Source organism: Juglans microcarpa x Juglans regia, chromosome 6D, assembly GCF_004785595.1.
Source record: "Juglans microcarpa x Juglans regia isolate MS1-56 chromosome 6D, Jm3101_v1.0, whole genome shotgun sequence".
Classification (NCBI taxonomy): Eukaryota; Viridiplantae; Streptophyta; class Magnoliopsida; order Fagales; family Juglandaceae; genus Juglans; species Juglans microcarpa x Juglans regia.
The window spans coordinates 30787297-30811995 of record NC_054604.1 but is presented as its reverse complement, the minus strand read 5'-3'; the positions used below and the strand labels follow the sequence as shown (position 1 = coordinate 30811995).

General features: G+C 34.4%; 2 protein-coding genes across 2 annotated transcripts; both read left to right on the top strand.

Annotated features, from left to right (window-relative positions):
• The first annotated feature begins 2317 nt into the window (after positions 1–2317).
• On the top strand, positions 2318–12558 carry LOC121268793 (mitochondrial import inner membrane translocase subunit TIM44-2-like). The gene is made up of 14 exons (XM_041173054.1): positions 2318–2679; positions 2859–2965; positions 6985–7068; positions 7205–7280; positions 7708–7752; positions 7863–8276; positions 8394–8462; positions 8861–8925; positions 9044–9112; positions 9212–9284; positions 9553–9657; positions 11291–11362; positions 11510–11572; positions 12212–12558. The coding sequence occupies exons 1-14, from the start codon at positions 2434–2436 to the stop codon at positions 12341–12343; spliced, it is 1620 nt and encodes a 539-aa protein (XP_041028988.1). The 5' UTR covers positions 2318–2433; the 3' UTR covers positions 12344–12558.
• A 7247-nt stretch (positions 12559–19805) lies between these two features.
• Positions 19806–20773, top strand: LOC121235528 (DNA ligase 1-like). The gene is made up of 2 exons (XM_041131874.1): positions 19806–20005; positions 20093–20773. The coding sequence occupies exons 1-2, from the start codon at positions 19988–19990 to the stop codon at positions 20771–20773; spliced, it is 699 nt and encodes a 232-aa protein (XP_040987808.1). The 5' UTR covers positions 19806–19987.
• The last annotated feature ends 3926 nt before the right edge of the window (positions 20774–24699 follow it).

The window sequence follows — 24699 nt, the reverse complement described above, 5'->3', positions numbered from 1 at the left end:
CCCCAATAGGAAATGATGAACTATTTTTAGCTACCCATGGCTTCACTGATTTTCTTATACTAACTAAATATTCTTCATGGATTTTTGCAAGGCCAAATGCCACGTTCAGGTTCACTAGATTCAACATTCAAAGGGGAAGGCGGATTTCATCCTTGCGTCCGCTAAGGAAACAACTTAACTTGTGTGTCTCTGAAAGGCCTTTGAGTCAGTTTGAGAGGGCTTCAAACTGACCCTTATACACAACAACGGTGGAAGTTTGCTTCAGCCTGGTGAGAGCCTCCATGGAATCATCATATGTTGTAGGGCCAAAGAGCATCTGAAGAGTTTGTGTAAAAGTCTGCCAACAAATGAATTGACATGTGTCCACTACATCTTGGTACCAGATTAGGGCCTATCCTTCCATGTGGTAAGAGGCCATAAACAACCTTTGAGCAGGAGGTGCTTGATAAAATGAAACATAATGGGAGGCTTTAAAAATCCATCCAATTGGGCCTTCACCTTTGAAATGAGGAAAATCCAGTTTAATTCCTCTAGGGCCTTGTCTGCGCTGCTCAGCTATTTCTAGGTCACCTTCCAGAGGGGCCTCTCGGTGAGCTACTTGGTTTTGAGTAGCAAGCATCGTGCGCATCATGTCTGTCATTTGGTGCATCTGTTCTCTGAGTTCTTGAATACACTGCTCATGGTGAGCAAGCATGTCATGTTGTTATTGTTTAGATCTAGTATTCTCAACCACCAGAATCGTTAGGCTCTTGATACCACTTGTTATGGTTCTGCTGGTTCAGTATTGTAAACAGTGATGAATACAAGGATGAATATGGGTATGTGTTGTATTTTCGATGTTTGAAGGAATGAATGCACAACAGTTGATTGTAAAAATGACAATGAGAATTTCTGGGAATAAAGTAATGATATTAGGGTTCTTAAAGGGAATCCATTAACCTCCTGAAAAGTTCAACTTCAAGATGATAATAGTCTGATGCTCTCTTTCATTTTCTCTCCTCTTCATATCCATGTAGAGATAACAACCCAAGCAATAAAAGAAAGACACGTGTGCTGAAAATAACAGAAAGAAATGCAATAACAACTAAGGAATACAAGATTCTAGAACTTTTATTCACTAGGAATGAAACGGTGTGTTTCCAGTTGTCTGCACCAAGTGAAACGGTGCACGTCAAGTCTGCTGCTATAGTTCTTTTCCCAGCTTTCAAACGATGCATTTTGGTTCCACTGGAGTGTGCCTTCAAACAGCGTGTTCTGAGTTCCCTTCTAACTCTCTCGTGTCCCTAACACGATAGATTTCATCACTTCATCTCCCTTATGTCTCCTACGGTGATACTCATCCCCTCTCTGCCATCATCACCATACCTTCACAGAGAGGCCACAACATCATCCCTTATTCTATCTGCTTCTATCCTATGTCAGTGCCTCCTCCTCCTCCTCTCCACCCCCTTCCCAAAAAAAAAACTCGCGTTCTCTCCCTCTCTATTTCTCTTTGGCTCTCTGTCACTCTCACATATCTTTGTGTTGTTGTCACTTATAACACATGCACTCCACACCAAGATGTTATCGGGCTCCTCTATCGTCGGTACGTAATTTTCTCCGACCACCTCTATTCCCTCGTTCCATATGCTTCTCTCTCTTCAAAAAATAAATATTTAAAATAAAATGGCATCTACAAATATAAAAAGATAAAAACTAAAATTTTAAATTTTCTCTACCCTTTTATGTTTCTATTTTTAATTTTTTTAATTAGCTATGTGACACGTTGAACGGTATAAATTATAGGGCATAGTAACATTACTCTACTGAAAAAAAGATCAATTTGTTGTACTTCTAGTCGTTTAGAGAAAATACAATTACAGTGCTCAAGTGTAAAAATACATAGAGATTTTATCATTGTCCATTGAATTAAGAAAGTAAATTATCTTTGCATGCTAATAATGTTGTCCGTCTTATATAGTTATTAATTAGATCTATATCAAAAGGTTATTCCGTATCGGGCTCAAAATATTTCGACAAAGATATGACGTTATTCATTTTAATTTTTAAATTTGATCAATTTCTGTTATATTTATTAACATGACACATTTTAAGTAATTTAATAAAGTTGAAGATGAAAAATATGATTTTCTTTTAGTAATTTGATAAAATTTACAGTGAAAAATATGATTGCTCAAATCTAAATGATCGAAGGCCATCTTAGAACTAAGCAGCTAAAATGTTTCGACAATAAGTGGGCCTTTCGAACCCTTGGCATCTGCCAATCCTTGACCCATCAGTAATCTATGGTAGCATGACCGGCCCAATCCCCCTAAATTCCTTGTTCACCAATCTTCCATCCTAGTTAGGGTTTTTCATACACCCATTCCTCTCCTCTCTGGGCCGTATTTAACAGCGTATGGTGCAACATTCTGAAATCTTGCAGTAGAAAGGATGGCATATTGGGAACGAATTCGCCAATCGAAGCTGAACCTGTCGTATCAATGGAGGAGATACTATTTCCAAAACCCTTATGCCTCTTCGCCCAGTTTCACTGCTTCACATGCAAAATCGAGTCTCTCTTCCACAGCTTCACATGGAAAATCATGTCTTTCGCGGAAGCCCTGTTGGGCTATCCAAAACAGTAACGGACCCTCTGATTTTTGCAATAACATGAGGCTCTTCGGTGGTCCAGCTCAGGTATCTTCCGTGCATTGTTTGTTGATTCTTTGGGGTTCGATTATATTATTATTCTGGGAATTCATTGATTTGTAATTGGGCGAAAGAAGAAACTCGTTTGCTTCTGTTTCAAACTTGGACGGGTCGGGGTTTTTTATTAAGCGATTTAAGTCTAAATTTGTTCAATTTAACTGTGGCAGGCTTCAAGTTCGAGTTTGAGATTGCTTCCGGCGAATAGGACTTTGGATAATCGTCGTTTTAGTGTTTTCAATAAGTTCTCAGAAAAAATGAAAGGCGAAGCTACCAGGTATTTTAGTTTGTTTTTTCGCTTTCCAGCTTGCTCCCTTTACAAATATAGATCAGCATGATGTATTGTTATGACTTATACTTGCTAATAAAAAGATGAGGACTTTGTCAGCGTCTTCCTTTGGTTGCTTCTTCTTGTTCAACAATTGTACTTGTCTTAGAGTTTGCTTTTCAGAATGGATACATACATTTACACGTACACAACACACACAGTTAGTTGTTTATACACGTACATTTATTTATTTATGAAAAATTCTACTCATCATCCTTACACCACACACCTACTTTGATTTTTTATCTTTTGATTTTTTTTCCCTTAGCAAAGACGTGGTGTAGGGATGAATGAGTAGAAGAACTCAATTAGTTTAGTAGGAATAAAAAAAAAAAAAAAAAAAATTAAATCATGTTTGGTCTGTGATGTAGGAGGCCGTGTAGCAAAACCCTTATTTGTATATAGTGGCTTTGATTCACTGACAGTGACAGCAGCATGAGACCTGATATTGGAATGGGAGGCACAATATCCGAATCTCATTCAGAAGAGACTTCCCAGGTTGTATTCAGATCATTTCCCCATTCTTGTGAATTGTGGGGGCATCAGAAGAGGCCCAAGGTATTTCAAATTTGAGAACATGTGGTTGAAGTCAGAGGGTTTTCTGGACAGAATAAGACAATGGTGGTCTTCTTACCATTTTAATGGTAATGCTAGCCATAAGATGGCTTGCAAGTTAAAGTCTTTGAAAAAGGACCTGAAGGAGTGGAATATACAAGAGTTTGGTAATGTGGACAGTCAGAAATCTGTTCTAATGGAGGAGCTTAAGAATATGGAGGGTGTGGAAGAGGAGAGGGTTAGCACTGAAACCGAGCGGGCCCGCAAATCCCAAGTGATTGCGGACATTGAACGGTTGTCTCTTTTGGAAGAAATATCGTGGCGTCAGAAATCACGAGCTTTATGGTTAAAGGAAGGGGATAGATGCACCAAGTTTTTTCACCAAGTGGCCAACTCACATAGGCGGTACAATACTATAGATACTTTGTTGATAGATGGGGCGGTCTCTTCCAACCATACCAAGATCTCAGACCACATTGTCAATTACTATGATAAGTTGTTTTCGGAACAATTTGAGTGGAGACCGAGACTTGACGGGTTGGTGTTCGATGTTCTTGACCCGCAGGTTGCGGAACGACTCGAGAGGTCATTTGATGAGGTAGAGGTCAGGTCGGTGATTAGCGGTATGGCGGGTGATAAAGCCCCAGGTCTCGATGGCTTCTCCATGGCTTTCTTCCAGACATGTTGGGATGTGCTTAAAGATGACATTATGGAGGTTTTTCATGAATTTCATAGAAGTGGGCGGTTTGAGAGAAGCCTTAATAGTACATTCTTAGCACTCATTCCTAAAAAGCCCGGTGCTGTAGAAGTGAAAGATTTTCGCCCCATTAGTTTGGTGGGTGGGCTATACAAAATTTTATCCAAAGTATTGGCGAACAGACTGAGTAAGGTGATGGAAGGCTTGATTTCGAAGCCTCAAAATGCATTTGTTCAAGGTAGGCAAATCCTTGACTCGGTGCTTATAGCCAACGAATGTCTGGAGAGTCGTATTAAATCGGGAGAGCTGGGACTCCTTTGTAAGTTAGACATGGAGAAAGCTTACGATCACGTCAACTAGAGTTTCTTAATTTATATGATGGAAAGATGCGGTTTTGGCTCTAAATGGTGTTCTTGGATCCTTCATTGTATTTCCACGTCTTGTTTCTCTGTTTTGGTGAATGGCACATCCAAAGGTTTTTTTAAGAGTTCCCGAGGTTTGCGACAAGGAGACCCTCTTTCTCCTCTTCTCTTTGTTTTTGTAATGGAAGCTTTCAGCAAGATGATTTCAGGGGCGGTAGAGGGAGGATTCATATCAGGATTCTCAGTGGGAGAGGCAAGGTCAGGTTTGTTTAACATCACTCACCTTTTGTTTGCTGATGATACACTAATCTTTTGTGAGGCCAGACGGGAGCAAATCCGAGCTTTGAGAGCTCTTTTATTATGCTTTGAAGCCGTGTCAGGCTTGAAGGTGAACTTGGCTAAATCAGAGGTAGTGCCAGTGGGACATGTACCCAATGTGGAGAGTCTGGCATCCATCTTGGAGGGTAAGATAACTCAGCTGCCCATGAAATATCTTGGCCTTCCATTAGGTGCGGCGTTCAAATCAAATCTATTTGGGATGTTGTAATAGAAAAAATGGAGAGGAAACTAGCTGGTTGGAAGAGGATGTACTTATCTAAAGGGGGCCGGGTGACTCTCATAAAAAGTACTCTGTCTAACTTACCAATATATTTCCTTTCCTTATTTCCGCTCCCTGCTAAGGTGGCTCATCGCATGGAGAAAATTCAACGGGATTTCCTATGGGGAGGGATCAAAGATGAGTTTAAATTTCACTCGGTGAAATGGGCCACAATTTGTTCCCCTATCAAAGAAGGAGGTTTGGGTATACGGAATTTGAGAACTTTCAATCAAGCCTTGCTTGGCAAATAGTTATGGAGATATCACCAAGAACGGGAGGCCTTGTGGCGAACCGTTATTGCTTTGAAGCACGGGGAATCTTGGGGAGGGTGGTGTTCTAATGCGGTGAGTGGACCTCATGGAGTTGGGCTTTGGAAACACATTAGAAGAGGGTGGGACACATATGCAGCACTTACTTGCTTCAAAGTCGGCAACGGATCTAAGGTAAAGTTTTGGCATAACTTATGGTGTGGTGATCGGGCGCTTAAGGATGTTTATCCACAAGTTTATAGCCTAGCAAGAAGGAAAGAAGCTTCTATCGCAGATCTGATTATCTCTTCCAATGGCTCTTCCCAATGAAACCTTACTTTTCATAGAGATGCACAAGATTGGGAGATGGACGACCTTTCGGCTTTTTTTGATTTTGTGTATTCCACTAGTGTGTCGGGGGAAGGAGAAGACAAGATATGTTGGCGTCCATCTAAGAAGGGAGTGTTCACGGCCCGCTCTTTCTACCATTCCTTAAACTTGCACAACTCAGTCCCGTTCCCATGGAAAAGCATTTGGAAGACAAAGGCACCTCTAAAGGCAGCTTTTTTTGTATGGACAGCATCTTTGGGGAAGATTCTTACCATAGATAACCTAAGGAAACGTGGCATTATCGCTATAAATTGGTGTTACATGTGTAAGAAGAGTGGTGAGTCCGTTGACCATCTATTACTACATTGTGAGGTTGCCATGACTTTATGGACAGATGTCTTAGCACGGGTGGGGTTAGCGTGGGTGATGACGGAAAGGGTGTGTGATTCTTTAGCCTCTTGGAGAGGTATTAGGGGCAACACTCAAATTGCATCCATATGGAAGATGCTACCTATTTGTCTATGGTGGTGCATTTGGAGGGAGCGGAATGCAAGATGCTTTGAAGAACAAGAAAGATCAATGGAAGAGCTTAGAATTTTGTTTTTCAATACTTTACTCCATTGGTCGATTGTAATTGATTTTCATGGCAGGTCTTTTCACGAGTTTCTTGTATCTCTAAGATAGACATTGTGATCGTGTTCATGTATATGTCCCGTGTACTTGGACATTCTATGTCTCCCTTTTGATCAATAAAAATTTGTTTACCGATCAAAAAAAAACTTTGATATCTAGGTACTTGGTTGTTTATGAATTGAGAAAAAAAACTGACGTCTGACTGAGCCTAGGTTGATTTTTAGTTTAGCTTATGTGAACTTAAAATCTTTCCATCTGCTTTTATGCGGTCATGAGAGGAGGATTTTTGTTGGATTAAGCGGTTGAATAATGGTGGCATATGCTTGCAATGTTATTTCTTTTGCAGTTTTGGGAAAACTTCAAATTTTCATATATAATGTTTTGTTGTGTATCTGGATGACAATGGTTCAAGTCCCCATTGTCCACTTTGAAGCTGAAGAAAACAAGTCTTCTCTTACATTGCCAGTTTGTTTTTCATGTATTCTTTGTAATGTGTTTGTGATCTTTAGTATGGGAAAATTCAGTTGTCATTCTATTGGTTGCAGAAATCCAGAATTTCAACAGTCACTTAAGGATCTGAAGGAGAAAGCAGAAGAGCTGAAAGGGGTCAAAGAAGAACTGAAAAATAGGTAATATTGTAAAGTAGCCTCCTAATGTCCTATCTAATTGTAGCTTTATCATTTAATAGGCTGAGACATACTGTTGTATGTCAAAGCTTAGTGGACACTCAATGGAGGGATTGAGATGGTGAAATGGCGAATGCAGAACGAAGCAGACAACTGAGCAACTCTACAAGCATGTGGATGGTGTATGGAATGAGGCTGAATCTACAGCTAAAAAGGTTTGGTTTAAATATTTCCCCATACATTGCCAAACAAGTGAAAATACAGACAACAACTTATGTTTGCGATGATCCTTACAATACTTTTGATGCTTTGCAGTGCATGTTTCCCATCTCTAGTGAGTTTGTTTGAGTGCTTGGCAGTCTGTTCAAATATGTTTAAAGGTTATGTGTTTAGCTTGTGGGGCGGGCTGTAGGATTTTTTATTTGAAAAATGTGAAGTGTCCTTGGCACTCATATTTGAAAAAGGTTATTTTCACACGCCCTGGTTGCTGCCTTGTATGTATTGCCCCTTGTTTAGTATCCATTGTCTACACTAGAGAAGTATAAATTTTTTTTTTGATAAGTACACTAGAGAAGTATAATTTTTTTTTTTTTTATAAGTGCACTAGAGAAGTATAATTCATGATAATTTTGTTGTTTTCAGGTTTCTGCCAACATGAAAGAGAAGATTTCAGCTGCAACAGAGGAGGTTTTCTTTCTAATTGTTTTTAGCATATTGTTGATGTACTGCTACATGCTTTTTGTTGATGATGGATGACAATATATATTAGTTATTAATATCATGTGTTATTTTATTAGGTCAAAGGAACGTTTGGAGTTGGGAAGGAAGAGTCTTCTGAATTTAGTGGTACTTCAGCTAAACATGGTGCTGATATGAAAGATGGAAACGGGGCCTCATCTGGGGAAGAGAATTACAAGCAGGCTGCAGCTAGTGGAACTGCAGAAACTTTGTTCGGCAAATTTAAGTCCAGTCTTCCCTCACAGAAGGTTTCTTTGGCCTACCAAAAATTGAAGGAAGCAAAGGTCACTGATTTAGCAAAGAAGGGATATGATATTGTAAAAGATGAATTAAGTGGTACGACAAATAAGAAAAAGCACCTGCAACATACTCCTTCCACATCAACAGGTGAAAGAAGTACAAAAACTGACATCGTTGTTGTACCCGTAAAGCAGTCTCCTTGGAATAAAAAGTGGGAGGCATTCAAAGAGAAGGTAATTTTTATCCTTGATGCTAACTATACTTCAAACATTTATAAGTTTTAGATATTGTCATATATTTTGTCGTCTCTTATCTGAAATGGATTTTTTCTGTTCTTTTTATTTTGCAAGCTTCAAGGTCACCCTGCATTCAGGCGTATTAGTGGGTTCAGTGAACCTGTTGTCACAAAGAGTCATGAGGTAATTTTCAGTCTCATAATGCTAAACCATTCTGCTTTGTTTTCTTGTTCTACCGTGGCTTTCTTTCTTGAAATGGCTCCACTTAGTGGCAAGACATATCAGATGTGTTTTAAAAGAGAATGGCATTAGAACTAAACATGATTTCTTAACTTTCTTGTTCCATTTGTTTCTTTCTTGGTATTTAAATTTAATTAAAATATTCTAACCAGAAAGGAATTTGAAGTAGTATGTCATTATTGACTTCTGACATTTACGGAATTGTAAATACTGATTGATGTAAATGATAGCCGATAATGACATGGTATTCAGTTTTGCTTTCATTATAATTGACTTTTCCATTTTGTTAATACTCCCTCACAAACGTGTGCTGTATACTTTGTGTGGGTTGGAATGTGCAGATTGCAGAAGACATGAGGGAAAGATGGGAGACAAGTGATAACCCTATTGTTCATAAAATTCAGGAGTATGATTTTCAGCCTTGATAATTTTTCCCCTTGTTCCAATAATATTTTGTAAATATGGTTCTCGAAAGAGTTATTTCACTTTTATTCTGAGTGCTAATTTGATGTCTTCTTTTTCAGTCTCAATGAAAGTATCTTTCAAGAAACAGATGCTGCAATATCAGTCAAGGAAATACGTCAACGAGATCCGTATGTTCATGTATCCATTGGTTTTTGTCTTATCATTCGTGTTTCATAGTTTAACAGCGTTTAACTTTTTTGACTTTCTATAATATTTGTGTGGATTAGATCTTTCTCTTTACCGGAGTTTGTGACAGAAGTTCAGGAAGCAATCAGGCCTGTACTTCATGCTTACATGAAGGTGAGATGCTGAGTTTTTTGAAGAATTCTGGAATTGTGTTCCCCTCTTATTGTGTTCATTTCTTGTTGTGTTCTTGGTTGCCATTTGATTTTTAATGAGTTTCGAGTAGTTATCCAAAAGATTACTTGTAAAAAAAAGATGTATCCAAAAAAATATTTCTTCTTTTCTATTTCATTTTTTTGCAAGACATCAGTATGAAAATGTGGCTCATGTTATCACCATTTGACTTTCTCATCTCTATGGAGTTACAATTGGATTATCTTTACAGGCAGATGTTGAAACTCTGAAGAAGTATTGTGGCCCTGAAGTGATTGAACGGTGTAAAGCTGAGCATAAGGCTTATCAAAGCAATGGCATCTTTTTTGATAACAAGGTAACAAAGTTCACTCAGCCCAAGTCAGGCTTACTGTTCTTAGCTGCCCCGTTTGGATACAAGAAGTGTTTCATCTCATCTCATTATTACAACTTTTCCAAATTCCCACACAAAATATAATAAATAATATAACTTTTTCAAATTCCAAAACAAGAATAATATTAAAAGATAATATTCTAACAATATTTTATTCAACTTTTAACTTTCATTTCAACTCATCTCATCTCAACTCACTATCCAAACGGCACCTAAGTTAGTTTTATCGATGAAATCAAAATAATGAAGAAGTGTTTCCACACAACTATAATTCCATTATATAAACACTAGGCTAATGTCTTGACACATCCTCCTCTCTTCCTCTTTCATTTTCATGAGTATGTTAATGCATATGATGAGCATCTGACATATTTTAACAAAACTGAGAAGTGAGAAATTTTGGAGGGAATGAGATATAAAATGTATTTAAACCTTGTGAACCATATTACATCTTGGAACAATAATATAAAAACTGCGTGCATGTGAATCTCTTGCTCGGATTCGGATTTCTGTCAATAATATTTTTTTTATAATTAATAAGAATTTTATTATCACGAATAGGCATAGCTCAAGTACACAGGAAGTATACAAAGAAAATACTTACTACACTCTAGAAAACAGGAAAACTAAACCAGAAACAGATTCAGTACATTCTCATCATTCTCATAATATTAGTCACTGTACAGTTTGATTGGATACCGTTTGATTACACAAATGAGAAATATGTAAACAGTAGTGAAATGGTTTATGAGTAGTAGTGAAATGGCTTAAGTTAAGATGTTTTAGAGGGTTTTGGAAAAGGAAAGAGAAAAAATTGAATAAAATTATTATATAGTTAAACTATTTTTAGAATATAACTTTTTAGTATTATTTTTGTTTTGGGATTTGAAAACATTGAATTATTTTTGTGTTTTGTTTAGAAGTTTGGGAAAATTGTAATGATTAGGTAATAATTAGATGAAAAAGTTGACAACTTGAAATTTTGAAATTGAAAAGTATTTGTGTTTGAATGGTGTTTGGATGTTGAAATGAGATGGGTTGAGACCATCTGTGAAACCAAATGGGGACTACGCCCTTCTAAATTTTCACTCCATTTTACTTCCCCTTCATAGTCGGCTTGTTACCTCTGTAGCCTAGCCATCAAGTTGCGTTTCATTTATTTTATTTTTGAGAATACATTATGAACTTAAAAGGTAGCTTACTTACTATTACTTGTTAACATGTTCTGCCGTCCTTTTTAGTCCAGTGAAATACATAATCATGTCAATCAGATAACCTACAGTACCACGTGAATAAAATCTTCTACGAAAGGTTGATTGCAAGGTTTTTTTTTTTTTTTTTTTTTTTTTTTAAGAGGATGAGATGTCACAAGGGATTGCAAAACTTCCTTTTATGTGAGTTGCATGTGAATTAAAGGAAAATAGTCTTTTTATTAAACACATGGACGTTGCTAGAAATCAAAATGTTGATTGGAGTTATGACAATGATTTATTTATATTTTTGAAGTATGATGAGATAACGATTTCAAGATACACACTAGATGGTAGTCGGGATATATAGTTTTGATTTTTCTAATTTATGGCTTTTCTTATTGCAGATTCTCCATATTTCGGATGTTGAAGTTAGAGAGACAAAAATGATGGGAACTTCTCCCATTATAATCTTAATGGTATGCACTTTTCAAATAAATCTTAATGGTTTGCATTTCTTTTTTCTTTCAACTTTTTTTTTTTCTTTCAACTTGATGGCAAGCATCTCTAGAACTTCATGGAAAAATGTTTGACACCAATGATACTCTTCTGTGGAATTGTCACAGTTCCAAACACAGCAGGTCTATTGTGTACGTGACAGAAATGGTTCAATAACAGAAGGGGGCCAGGTAAAAGATTATTTTTTCAAGCATTATGTCGGACACCAGAACATAAATTTATTAGTGGGATGTTCATTTTGCTCCTTGCCACTGTTATTATTCTCTCTGAAGTGGTATGGTATAGATGTAAAAATGTACTCCTAACATCAACCACCAAAACAACTTGAACCTTATGTCTCTTGTAAGTAGAGCTCATGTTGATTCTTCAGCAGGAATTTCCTTTGAGAAACGGTTGTAATGTTTAGGTTTTACAAGATTGTTTTATAAGCTGGAAAATCGAGAGACAAACTAAGCCTCTGCGATCATATTAGTTGACATGAATGAAGTGGACCTCCATTTAAGAAATCATGGTTTTGGCTCTGTTGAGTTCTGGTAGATGTCCATGTGCTCGGACTTTGCTTTTCGTGTATAAAAGCCTCATTACAATGTACAAATGTGCTTGGACACTAGTCCCACTGGTCTACAATTGTACTGTTGCTATAGAGAAATTAGCTAAGAGGTGTTTATCTGATGGCATGGATGCACCTCTAACTATTAAGTTCAAGAAATATATGATATCCTATCCTTTGTATCTCTCATTGCAATGCGTATCAGAAATTTTAACGATGTTATAATCCTGAGTCCTGACATATCTATTGGTATTTGTAGGATACAATCCACACTGTATACTATGCATGGGCAATGCAACTAGTGGATGCGGAAGAACTCGGAGATGGTGCGCTCTACCCTATATGGAGGTTGAGAGAAATCCAACAATTTGGAGTCCAGGCCCTCATCTAGTTTCTCTTTTTCTCCTTGTTGAGGAATGTTGTGCAATTGGAACTTCACTGGCTTTATATCCCGTCCCTCCCGCCCTCATTTTGGGAAATTTTGTTTCATAGATGAGGGAAATTTTAGTAGATATTTACTATTTACTTGTGACAAAATAAAGGTAGGAAAAAGTGGTACAAATTACAATACAATATTCATTTATTTGAATGAGATGTTTTTTGTCAGTCGGGATTTTGATATGTGAAATGAGCCATTTTTAACATTTCAATTTTCTTCTCCGTCAATTAGTGCAAGACAATGTGGCAAAGTCTAATGTTTCAATAATTTATAAATTGATGTTATTTAATATGTTGCGTCAAATTTATTTTACTAAAAAATAGTAGTTCTAGTATTAGAGTAGTGCATTACATATTTACACTTTTATTTATAAGACTCATTTTGTTAGTTTTTTTCGTAATTTAAGTTTTAAATTTTAAATTTCATGATTTTTAACATAAGTTTTTTGTAAATTTTTCTTAAATATATTTAGCATTTTCCTTAGTATTATATTAAACCCACCATGCTTTGTATCGGTGGATTCAATTACATTGGAAGAACATAGCAATCCAATGCAATATCCACCTCCAAAAATTACGACATTTTGCCTTTTTTATAATAAAAAAATACATAATTAACACTTACTAAAAAATCTTAAAAGAAAAAAGGAAATTAGTGTCTAGATATGTATATATATATATTGCCGAGTAGTCTAGATAGTATTCACCGTTTTGAAAAAAGCAACGAAAATATTTTTCAATTTTCGTGCATTATATCTCTAGTTGGAATTAGTTCATGATCTATTTATCTCCCTTTAAAATTGCGACAACAAAACGTGTTCAACCCATCAGAGTTAATGCACGTTATTTTATTTCTACATTAGCCATCTCACTAAAACATATATTAAAAATTTCAAAGATATATAACAAATAAATAGATATATAGATTTGTGAAAAAAAAAAAATGGCCAATACAGTAGAGAAGTATTCGATCTACACAAAAAATTTATAAAAATAAACTTATAAATTAACTAGGCTTAATTGTAGACATTGGATCTATTTTATAATAAATAAAAAATTACAATATAACATCTCATATTAAATTACGTTAGTTTATAAATTTCATTTTCTAAAATCAGTGTAAATCAAGCATTTCTCGTACATGTAACCTTCTCCGCATGTGAAACTAACTTTTGGGAATTTTATAATTTAATTTCTTTTTTTTTTTTTTTTAATATGATATCTGGTGTTGTAGAGAATTACATGTACATTATATGTAGCATGATGAATTCTGTCATTGAAAATATAAGGGGTGGGATGAGATAAAATGTAGGTTCACTATTATTTCCATGAGAATTGACGAGTCATCTTTACAAGAAAAAAAAGTAACAGTACAAATTTTAAATAGATAATTTTTTTCTGACTTTTTACACTTTTTTTTTTTTAACATTTTTTTCATAATAAAATCTATTTTATATGTTTGAAATGAAATATATAACATATTCACGCTTTGAATGTGCTCTTGTAGCAGTAATATTAAATGCAAAAGTTTACTAAGTATTTTGAATTAATATCTTATTTACTAGTGGCTGAACAAAACAACGAGCTGTTAATAAAAAATCACTAGTCTCATCCAACCTGTTCTACTCTATTCATTGAAGCGAATGGAATATCATTTCATCATAATGAAGGAAACCGTAGTTGTGAATGTAGACGTGGTAGAAAAAAAAATATTGGAATCAAAGAGAGCGTACTCTAAGTTTCTCAAAGAAAAATGCTCTATACCACCAAAAGTGGCGTGAATCAAAGAGAGCGTACTCTAAGTTTCTCAAAGAAAAATGCTCTATACCACCAAAAGTAGAAGCACGCCATGATAAAGTAAGATGAAAATAAAGACATGCATAATAAGTATGTAAAGAAATATGTAGATAAATGACACTGGTGTAGTATGATAGAGCATTAATCATGTACCTGTCGTACGTGCAATATTTGGTGAACATATATCAACTTTCTACGAAGGAAAAAGAAAAATGGATCGAAATAAATTTTGCTTACCACTATGATCTAGAAGATCATCGAACTTATTTTGATAGTCCAAATATGATTGACCTAACTCATATCAATATTTTTGGTTTATTTATAGATCCTAATGGGGACAATAGTTTTCTTTTAATAGTGATGCATAAGATTATAGTAATTAATCTTCTTCTTTATTATAATCACATTATGTTTTAATCATTATTTTTTAATACATCCCGTTAAACATTTTTTTGTATTAATAAAGTTTTATACATATTTTTATTTATAAGGAGATATGAGTTCTATTGATATATTAACCAATTCCAAGATGATTGGTAAAGATATGTGTCTTGTAGACAGTTGTACAATACACACAATTATTAAGGATAAGAAATCTTTTTAATATTTAATATTAAATAGAACCAATGTGAATACAAAATCAGGGTCATCGAACCTGATTGAAGGCTTCGGAAGAGCCAACATTGCCAAAATGAGCAAAATTTTGATTTTATGATACTTTGTATTTTTTGAAGTCTAGAATTAATTTATTCCATTTTAAAGATATTTCTCGAAATGGTTATCATGTTGAAATCACCAATAAGGATAGTGATGAATATCTTTACATTACAATAATAAATTTAGACCAAAAGCTCATATTAGAAAAACTAATAGCTCTCTTCTGTGTTATATTATACAATATTGAAAACAATTTAATCACATGTTGTAGTGCATTAGAATTGCTCTGATCTAAAAATCCTTATGTTTTGGCATGAACTTCTTGGATATTTAGGATTAATCATGATGCGTCGAATAATTGAGAATTGATATGGACATTCCTTAAAAAACTAGAATATTATTTTGTCAAATGATTATCCATGTGTAGCATGTTTTGAAAAAAAGTTAATTATTAGACCATCTCATTCCACGGTAGTTATTGAATCTCCATCATTTTTACAAAGAATCCATGGTTATATATGTGGACCTATACATCCACCATGCTGGTCATTTAGATATTTTATGGTTTTAATAGATGCATCAACTATATGTGTTTACTCTCTACTCGAAATGTTGCATTTGCTTAACTTCTTGAACAAATTATTAGATTACATGCTCAATTTCTTTATTATTAATTCAGTCTATTAGATTGGATAATGCAATAGAATTTATATCTAAAACTTTTGATGATTATTACATGTCAGTTGGGATTAATGTTGAACATCCTCTTGCAGCCTTGCCCATACACATATTCAAAATGGTTTAACTAAGTCATTTATTAAACGTTTACAATTAATTGCTCAACTATTACTTCAAAAAATAGAACTATTTGCCTCTGTTTGGAGATATGCAATTTTGCATGCTACATCGTTGGTTCAAATAAGACCAACTGCCTCTAATAAATATTTTTTATTTCAACTTGAATTTGGCCAACCACCAAATATTTTTCATCTTCGTACTTTTGATTGTGCTATATATGTTTCAATTGCACATTTCCAACACACTAAGATGGGTTATCAACGTAGAATTGGAATTTATATTGGTTTTTATTCTCCTTCCATTATTAGATACCTTAAACTTTTAACTGATGATATTCTTAAGGCACGTTTTGAATTGTCATTTTGATGAAACAATTTTCCTATCATTAGAAAATGTGCCTGAAGCACAAAGAAAAATAACATAGAATGATTCGACATTATCTTATCTTGATCCTCCTATAAATCAATGTGAACTAGAAGTTCAAATGATCATTCATTTGCAAACTATTGTAAATCAATTATCATATGTCTTTAAAGTTAATAATAAAATAGTAAAGTCTCACATTCCAGCTGCTAATACTCCAGCAGATGTCCCTGTAGGACAATAAAATAATGTAACAGTTAATAAGTCTAAAATACGCCTGAAGTGTGGAAGATATTGGTGCAAAGGATAAAACTCCCCAAAAGAAAAAATTACAAATAAAAGAAATCAGTGCTCCTGAAGAGGCCATACCCACAAAATTGGCAAAAGAAGTTATAAATCCTTCCAAATTTTGTGTACAAAATTCTTCCAGCATAGAATCTCCTGAAATGGAATCTCTTGCAGATGAATCTCTTGAATAGAAAAAAGTACTTGAAATGAGATCTTGATACATTATGTAAGTATGTGAGAATTATTTTGATAGAAATAAAATTATTTTCGGCAACATATTTTCATTTAAGGTTGCCATTGATATCACCAGAAGAGATGATGAAAATGAATAAAAACTATCGAATAATGTTGACATAGAAATAATTGGCTAAAATGGAAATAAGTAATTCATGTAGAATTGATATCACTAGCAAAACGTTCAGTATTTGGACTTATAGTTCGAACACCTATAAGTGTGATGCTTGTTGAATATTTGTACGTAAACGTAATGAGAAAAATGAAATTATGAGATACAAAGCACAACTTGTTGCACAATATTCTCGCAGAAACATGGTATTAATTATGAAGAAACGTATTTCACTGTAGTGGATGTGATTACATTCAGATCTATGATTAGCTTGGTAGTCACATAAAGTTTGGCTATGCGATTAATAGATGTTGTTATAACATATTTATACAGATCACTAAATAATGATATTTATATAAAAATCACGAAAGAATATAAAATGCTTAAAACATGTAATTTAAAATCTTGAAGTATTTATTCCATCAAGTTACAAAGATCTTTATGTAGATTAAAAAAATCCGGACGCATGTTATCGTTTCAATGAATGTTTAATAAAAGAAGGATTTAAGAATATTACAATTTGTCCATATTTGTTTATCAAAAATTCAAATTCTGAATTTGCTATTAGTGCGGTATATGTAGATGACTTAAATGTTGTTGGAACTCCACAAGAGCTCATAAAAGTCGCAAATATATGAATGTAGTAAAATACATGGGGGAGTGTTGTAAATATATAGATGTAATAAAATACATTCCATATATTTGATGGATGACTATTAGAATTATTACACATTCATGTATTCCTATTTTCTCATATTCATGTATCCCTTGATTTATGTATTGTCATTTTCTAAGTTCATGTATTCATTTAATATAATGTTTCATCTCATGGTTATAAAAAAGAGTCTTGAAGAGCATTTATTATAGACACATAACAAATAAATAAAAAGAAATAATATTTAACTCTTGAAAAATTAATTTCATAGATTATGCGATTTCAATTGTCTTTTTACTTCTCTTTAATTTTATAACAAAAACTTGAAGATTTAGGGCTGGTTTAGATTCAGAGATAAGATGATTTTAAATAAAAGATAAAACTTAAAAAAAATATTATTAGAATATTATTTTTTAATATTATTATTATTTTAAGATTTAAAAAAATTAAATTGAGATTTGAAAAAATTAAATTCTTTATTATATTTTATATAAGAATTTAAAAAAAATTATAATTATGAAAGAAGATGAAATATTTTCTAAATCGAAATCGGCTTAGATATTATACAAATTATGGACTGGGGTTGTAAGAGCAACCCCATCCGGTTCTGCATCTCTCCTACATCCCTATAATTTAGGGATTATTTTAGGGTTTTAGAGAAAAACCCTCTCCATCCCAATCCCCATTTTACAGTTTGTTTATACAGTATTTACAGTTGTTTCTCATATATGGGGAACTACTGTACATCCGCGTCGCCATTTGGATGCTTCTTTATCTCGTGAAAACCCTCTCCATCGGTTGGCCCCTCCCTCGCAACACCAACGAACGCAGTACATACCTCAATTGGCAATTTTTGTAAGTTTTTTTACTTCGGTTTCTTCAAAATCAAAACCGTTTCTCTTCCCTCATTTTCTTGGAATATCTCTCTCCTTCTATGTTTCTCTCTTCTCATTTTTCTTTCTCCCGACGCCATGATCAAGGTAAGCATACAAGGTCTTCAACTCTGTCTCTGGCTCGGCGATGTCTTCGATGTTTGGCTGTCGAGAAAGTTATAGCTCACTTTCACTGATTTGCATTTTGTTTTGATTTTTCTCACTCGAATTCAGTTTATGATTTTGGGCTTTGTTAGAGGAAATCGCTTCTCATTTTTATTATTGCGTTGCCATTGATTTCTCTGTATTATTTTGGCTCTCCCGAGTTGTTTGGCTTCCGAGAAAGTTATGGGAAATTATTTTCTTTTTTTTTTTTAATTACTCTTTTTCTCTCATTACTGTGTTGACTGTTGGCTGTGTTGACTATTGAAATGCCGAGAAGTTCAAGAAAAAAATCACACAGATTTTAGGGATTTTTGGTTTTGAGAAAAAATTGGAGTTTGTGGTTATGGAATGTGTGGGATTTTTGGTTTTAATGAGAATTTGGTAGAGTTTGTGGTTATGGAATGTGTAGGGTTTTTGTGTTTTGAGGAGAATTTGGTGGAGTTTGTGGTTATGGAATTTGTGGGGTTATTGATTTTGAGACCATTTTGGTAGATTTTATGGTTATGGAATGTGATTTATCATTGTTTGTGGTTATCCATTCATTAATTTGTTATTTTGTTGGGTCCTTTGTAGTGTTTCGTATCTCTCGAGGGAGGTGGCTGTTATTAGGCTTTGATGATGGTGTTATAATAATGCGGTTAATTCACAAGTGTTAATAGGACCCCATCGATATGGCGGGGTAATCCTCACCCGGATTGTCATATTGCAGTTTTTGGTACTTTCCATAAAAGGAAATGGACATTCGGGTGGGGTTTTACAGCCATTAGATGTGAATGGCTCCTTGCTTATGCATGCTGTCAATATTTCTATCATTCTGAACCTCATTTATTTATAAATTCGATATGAAAGAACCTGATGGAATGCTCTTATTTAGCATTATTGTGATTTGTATTGTTGTTTGGTTGTTGTTTTGTGTGAATATGTGAATTGGTTAGTTCTGTTCGATTACTTTTTTGTTGTGTCATTGTTTAATAAAGTTATGTTGTGATAAAAAAAAATTATGTGTAAATTAAACCCCCTCGGTTGTGATGATGACAAAGCCTGGTGGGGATATAGGAAATTTATGGTCATTTCCTCAATGGCTAGGTAACCCGGGCGGCCAACAAGTAGTGGCAACCGGTTGTTGCAGCCATGAAAGGGTGGCCAAATTTCGTAGATCTCACCATTTGGTTCCTGAGCCGGCTCTTCGAAAAATCCCAAACTTCATACTTAAGTGTCTAACATTTCAATGCATTTTTAGAGATAGATTCACAAAACCCTTGACATATGTACTTCACCAACCTCGTAAGTGAAGATCCTCAACTAGGTCCCACTTATTGTGGGCAAAACTCTCCTATGACTGTTAATGACTCTCCACCCCTACCTCATAATGATCTTATCGGCGTTAGGAAATTAGTCAGGGGTGAGAACTTCACCCCCGAGGAAGATGAGTTACTTGTCTCCGCATGGCTTAATTGTAGCCTTGATGCCGTCCAAGGAACAGACCAAAAGCACTCTCAACTTTGAAAATAGTTTTTTGAATACTTCCAGCAATTTAAAGAAACCACAAATAATCGGATCATCAAGTCTTTAATACATCGGTGGTCGGTTATTCAAAAGGCCACAAACAAATTTTGTGCAAAATTAGCGCAAGTTGAGGGGTTGAATTAAAGTGGCATGACCGAGCAAGACAAGGTAGAATATCCACACTTTTACTTGTTTTATAAATATTTAATTTTTTTATACATTGATTTAACATAAACTTTTTTGTTCACATGCAAGTTTGACAAGGTGAAGATTATGTACGCATCGCTAGAGAAATGCTCCTTCCAGTTCGAGCATTGTTGGCACCTGTTACAGGACCAACCTAAATGGATTTGGTGTTCCACAAATCCAGATCCAAAGCGAAGGAAGATGATGTCCCCGTCCCCGACCCCGACTCGATGTTCGGACGCTACGGTGGATTCAATTTTTGATCTAGAGGCGAATAATGTGGTAGATAATAAAGTGGTCGAATTGAACCGACCAATGGGAAGGAAAGCTGAGAAAGGAAAACGAAAGGCCCAAGCCTTGTCAGCACAGGAGATTGTTGGGCTCAACAAGCTGAAGTATACGCTTTTGGAGGAGTCACGTGCTCAAGAGAAAGAGTATTTTCATCTCAAGGCCGAAAAGATGAAGTATAAAAAGGAAAAAGAGCTAAATTTCATCCGCCTCGAGGATGAAAGACTGAGGTTGGAGGCCGAGAAGATGAAAAATGAGAAGGAAAAAGAATTAAATAAAATCCGTCAAGAGGACGAAAGACTGAAGTTGGAGGCGGAGAAAGTAGATCTCGCCAAGAAGGAAGCGGATCAATGCATTATGATGATGGACGTGAGTGCAACGCCAAGACTGCAACGGTTATATTTTGAGCAACTGCAGAGGGACATCATGTCGAGACGCAATGATACAGGACATTTGGATTGATTTTTTTATGTAAAAAAGTTTATTTCTTTATTTATTTTTTGTTTCAGATAATAATGGATGACAATATTAAGATAGTTTATTTATTTATTTATTGATACTAAGACAGTTTAATTTTTAATTTAAATTATGTAAATTGATATTTTGAAATAAGGAAATAGCCTATTACAATTTTAGAAACTATTACAGATTACCTCAAATATAATCACTATTAACATGAACGAAATACGAATGAAAATTTAATTTAAAAAAAATATTTTATACTGACATAAAGGAAATACGAATTGAAACTTAATTAACTCAAATATAGTCACTATAACATGAAGGAAATACCATTCAATTATGCGAGATGTCTACTGTTGGGAATATAATAGCCACTGATGTTCAATTAGATCTGCTTGGAGTTGATAATGTGCTGAGGTGTCTCTAATATTATGATGACATTGGATGAAGTCCGCAAGCTTAGTTGTATGATTGCGCGACAGTTCGGGAACTTCATCATCAAGTTGATCATACTCAATGTTCGATTCTTGACTATCATCACATTCGTCTTCAATGATCATATTATGTAGAATAATACAAGTATTTATTATATTTGTTAGTTCCTTGACTTTGAACATTCGGGAATGTCCACGAATGATTGCAAATCGTTGTTGAAGTACCTCGAATGCACGCTCGACTTCTTTTCGTGTGGATTATTGTGCTTTCACAAAATTTTTTTTCTTATTCCTTTGTGATGATGGAATCGTCTTGACAAAAGTTCGCCACTTGGGATAAATATCATCCGCAAGGTAATACCCCATCTCGTAGTAGTTGCCATTGATTGTGTAATTGACTGGAGGGGCACGCCCTTGGGCAAGTTTCGTGAAAATAGAAGATCTTTCTAGCACATTAATGTCATTATGTGAACCGGACATACCAAAAAATGCATGCCATATCCAGAGATTATATGAAGCAACTGTTTCTAAAATAATAGTTGGTTCACAAATGTGGCCGGAGTACATACCTTTCCAAGCTGCGGGACAATTTTTTCACTTACAATGCATGCAGTCAATGCTTCCCAGCATTCCTGGGAATCCCCGTTGTTCACCAACCACAAGCAATCGAGCAATATCATTGGCATTTGGGGACTGCAAATATTCATTTGAAAAACACTTACTATTGTCTCAGAGAATTTTTTAGGACTCTTCATTGCGATGCTTTCACCAATACGAATATATTTATCCATAAAATCTCCAGTAACCCCATACACCAGTATTCTAAGTGCTGCAGTTATCTTTTGCATAGAAGATAAATCGAGTCTTCCGGCATTATCTCTTCTCTGGACGAAGTATGGCTCGTAAGACTCTACCTCATTTAGAATACGGAGAAATAGGAGACGGCTCATCCGAAATCTCATTTGAAATAGATTCGAGGGATATACTGGATTTTCTGCGAAATAATCGCGAAATAGGCGCTCGTGCCCTTGAATATGATCATGCTGAATAAACTTACGGCGTTGGCGATTGGCATGATGCCTCGATGATTATCCATCGGCCTCGTCATTAAGAACAACATCTAGCTCATCTTCAGATGATAAGTATATGAGTAATTTGTAAAAGGAGGTACGAGCCATTTGATGAATGGAGTGAGATATCAGAGGAGACTGTTAAATTTCGGTTCTTTAGATGAAATGAGACTTGAGTTTGTGAAAATGTGAATGCAAGCAAAATGTTTTTTATAGAGAAAAAAGTTACTGTTACATATAGAATAAAAAATGTTACCGTTTAAGAGAAGATAAAAAAAGTTACCGTTGGATAAAAGATAAAAAATATTACCGTTAGAGACAGGAGTTTAAGATGTTACCGTTGGAGGTAGGCGTTCAAAATGTTACCATTAGATAATGCACATATTAAAAAAATATTATTTTTATAATACGGATTTCGGTTTAAAAAATAATACTGTATTCGACAGTCAAAATCGTATAGGTATTTAGTAGAATGTGATATTTGAAAAGAAGGAAGATAATAAGACAAAATAGTTAATAGTTAAGATTATAAATGGAAGTGAGAGAAAAAAATAATAAAAAAAAATATAGAAATATTATTTAATAAAATAGAGATGAGAATGATGAATGAGATGCAGAAGATTTTTAAAAAATAAATAAAATTTGAGAAAAAATTTTAAAAGATGTATCTTTTAACTAAATTATAGAAAATTTTACAAAGAATCTAATATGAATGCTCTGATAGCAGTAAATGCAATACAAGGAGGCAATGACCCATATGTCAATCAGGGAGTGGGAGACAGGAGTACCTCGACATTCGAGCTGATAACTTTCCCTTTCATGGACCACACATCACCTTCAAATTCAAAGCCAACGGTTACGACTTCCTTCATGTTTCAGCATTATTGGGACTTTGTACACAACAAGTACCAGCTACCTGACCAGTCCTAATGTCTGGCTCCTCTTGCAACACCCACACTTTTCTCTCTCTTTATTTTTTTTTTTAAATATTATTTTATCCATTCAATTTATTCTCTCATTTTGATATTTTATATATTTTAATTTTTTATTTAATAATTAAAGAAGTGATTATTAATATATTAATTTTTTTTATATTTTTTAAAAATATTTTAAAATAATAAAAAAATATGAAGAAAAAAATTAAAAAAAAATAAAACAGAATTTTAGCCTAACCATCAAAATGAGGGTGCTACTCAGCCGGCCGCTCTTTTTTCTTTTGTAATGGTTGTTGGTGAAACAAAATTTTCATTTTTGTTATCTGGTCAATATGTCTATGAAATTACCACTCCAAGTCCACTCTATTGGACAGCATGAAAATTCAACTGCCATGTATGTTTATGTCCCTGAATTTACTCTAGACGCATGCAGCAGAGTGATTTATCTCCTGTTATTTCCGGACAAAATGTTTTGAATTTTCTGCCGACATTTACCTAAGTCGGTATTTGAAATGTGAATGAATGACTTTTGGCGGATGGATTATGGTCTTTTTGGTACATTACATCTGTATTTAACGAAAGACTATAATCTGTTGCATAGGATAAAAGTCCACCCATCCCCCCATGCTTGTTTCTTTGGCAATAGGACAATGAACTTAGCTCGAGGCATGAATTTCACTTTGGTTTTTAATTCTAGTTGTTTATAAAAAGAAACGTTTCTAAGAGAGAAATCCCTCAGTAACAGAGTCTGCTCATAAATCCATCAAATTATTAAATGATTATTATATATATATATATGGACATTGAATAATACAGATTTCATATGTTGATGCTACTCTGATAATGATGGGTATCGAAATCGACCTAAATAATAATCCAAAACACATTCCAAAAAGATGCAGCCTTCGTAACCCCACAAGAAACAATTCACGAAAGATACAGTGAATGCACTGTCTAGTAGGTAGCTCACGCCCAGCCAAAAAAATAAATAAAACAATTACTAAAGTCACGTTTGGTCTCATCTTGGCTGACACACAACCATCTCTTTCTGGCAATAAAGTGTACGGTTAGCAGTGAGATGAGTTTACATAAAAATTAAATAAAATATAATTAAAATATAATTTTTTAATATTATTAATGTTTTGATATTTGAAAAAATTTAAATTTTTTATTCTAATTTATATGAGAATATTTGAAAATTATAACGATGATATAAGATAACTTGAGTCTCTCAATCCAAACGAGCCGTTCGGATTGTAGAGAAATGCTTTGTCAATTATATAAAAATAAATTCATAAACTGTCGTGATTTAATGTGTTACGTTAAATTATAAAATTATTTTTATAATAAAATAAATTTAATATATCATATCAAACTACGTCAATTTGTACGTGACTTGATGTAATACGTTAAATTATAAAATTACTTTTATTATAAAATAAATCTAACGTAACACATCAAACCACATCAATTTATAAATTTATTTT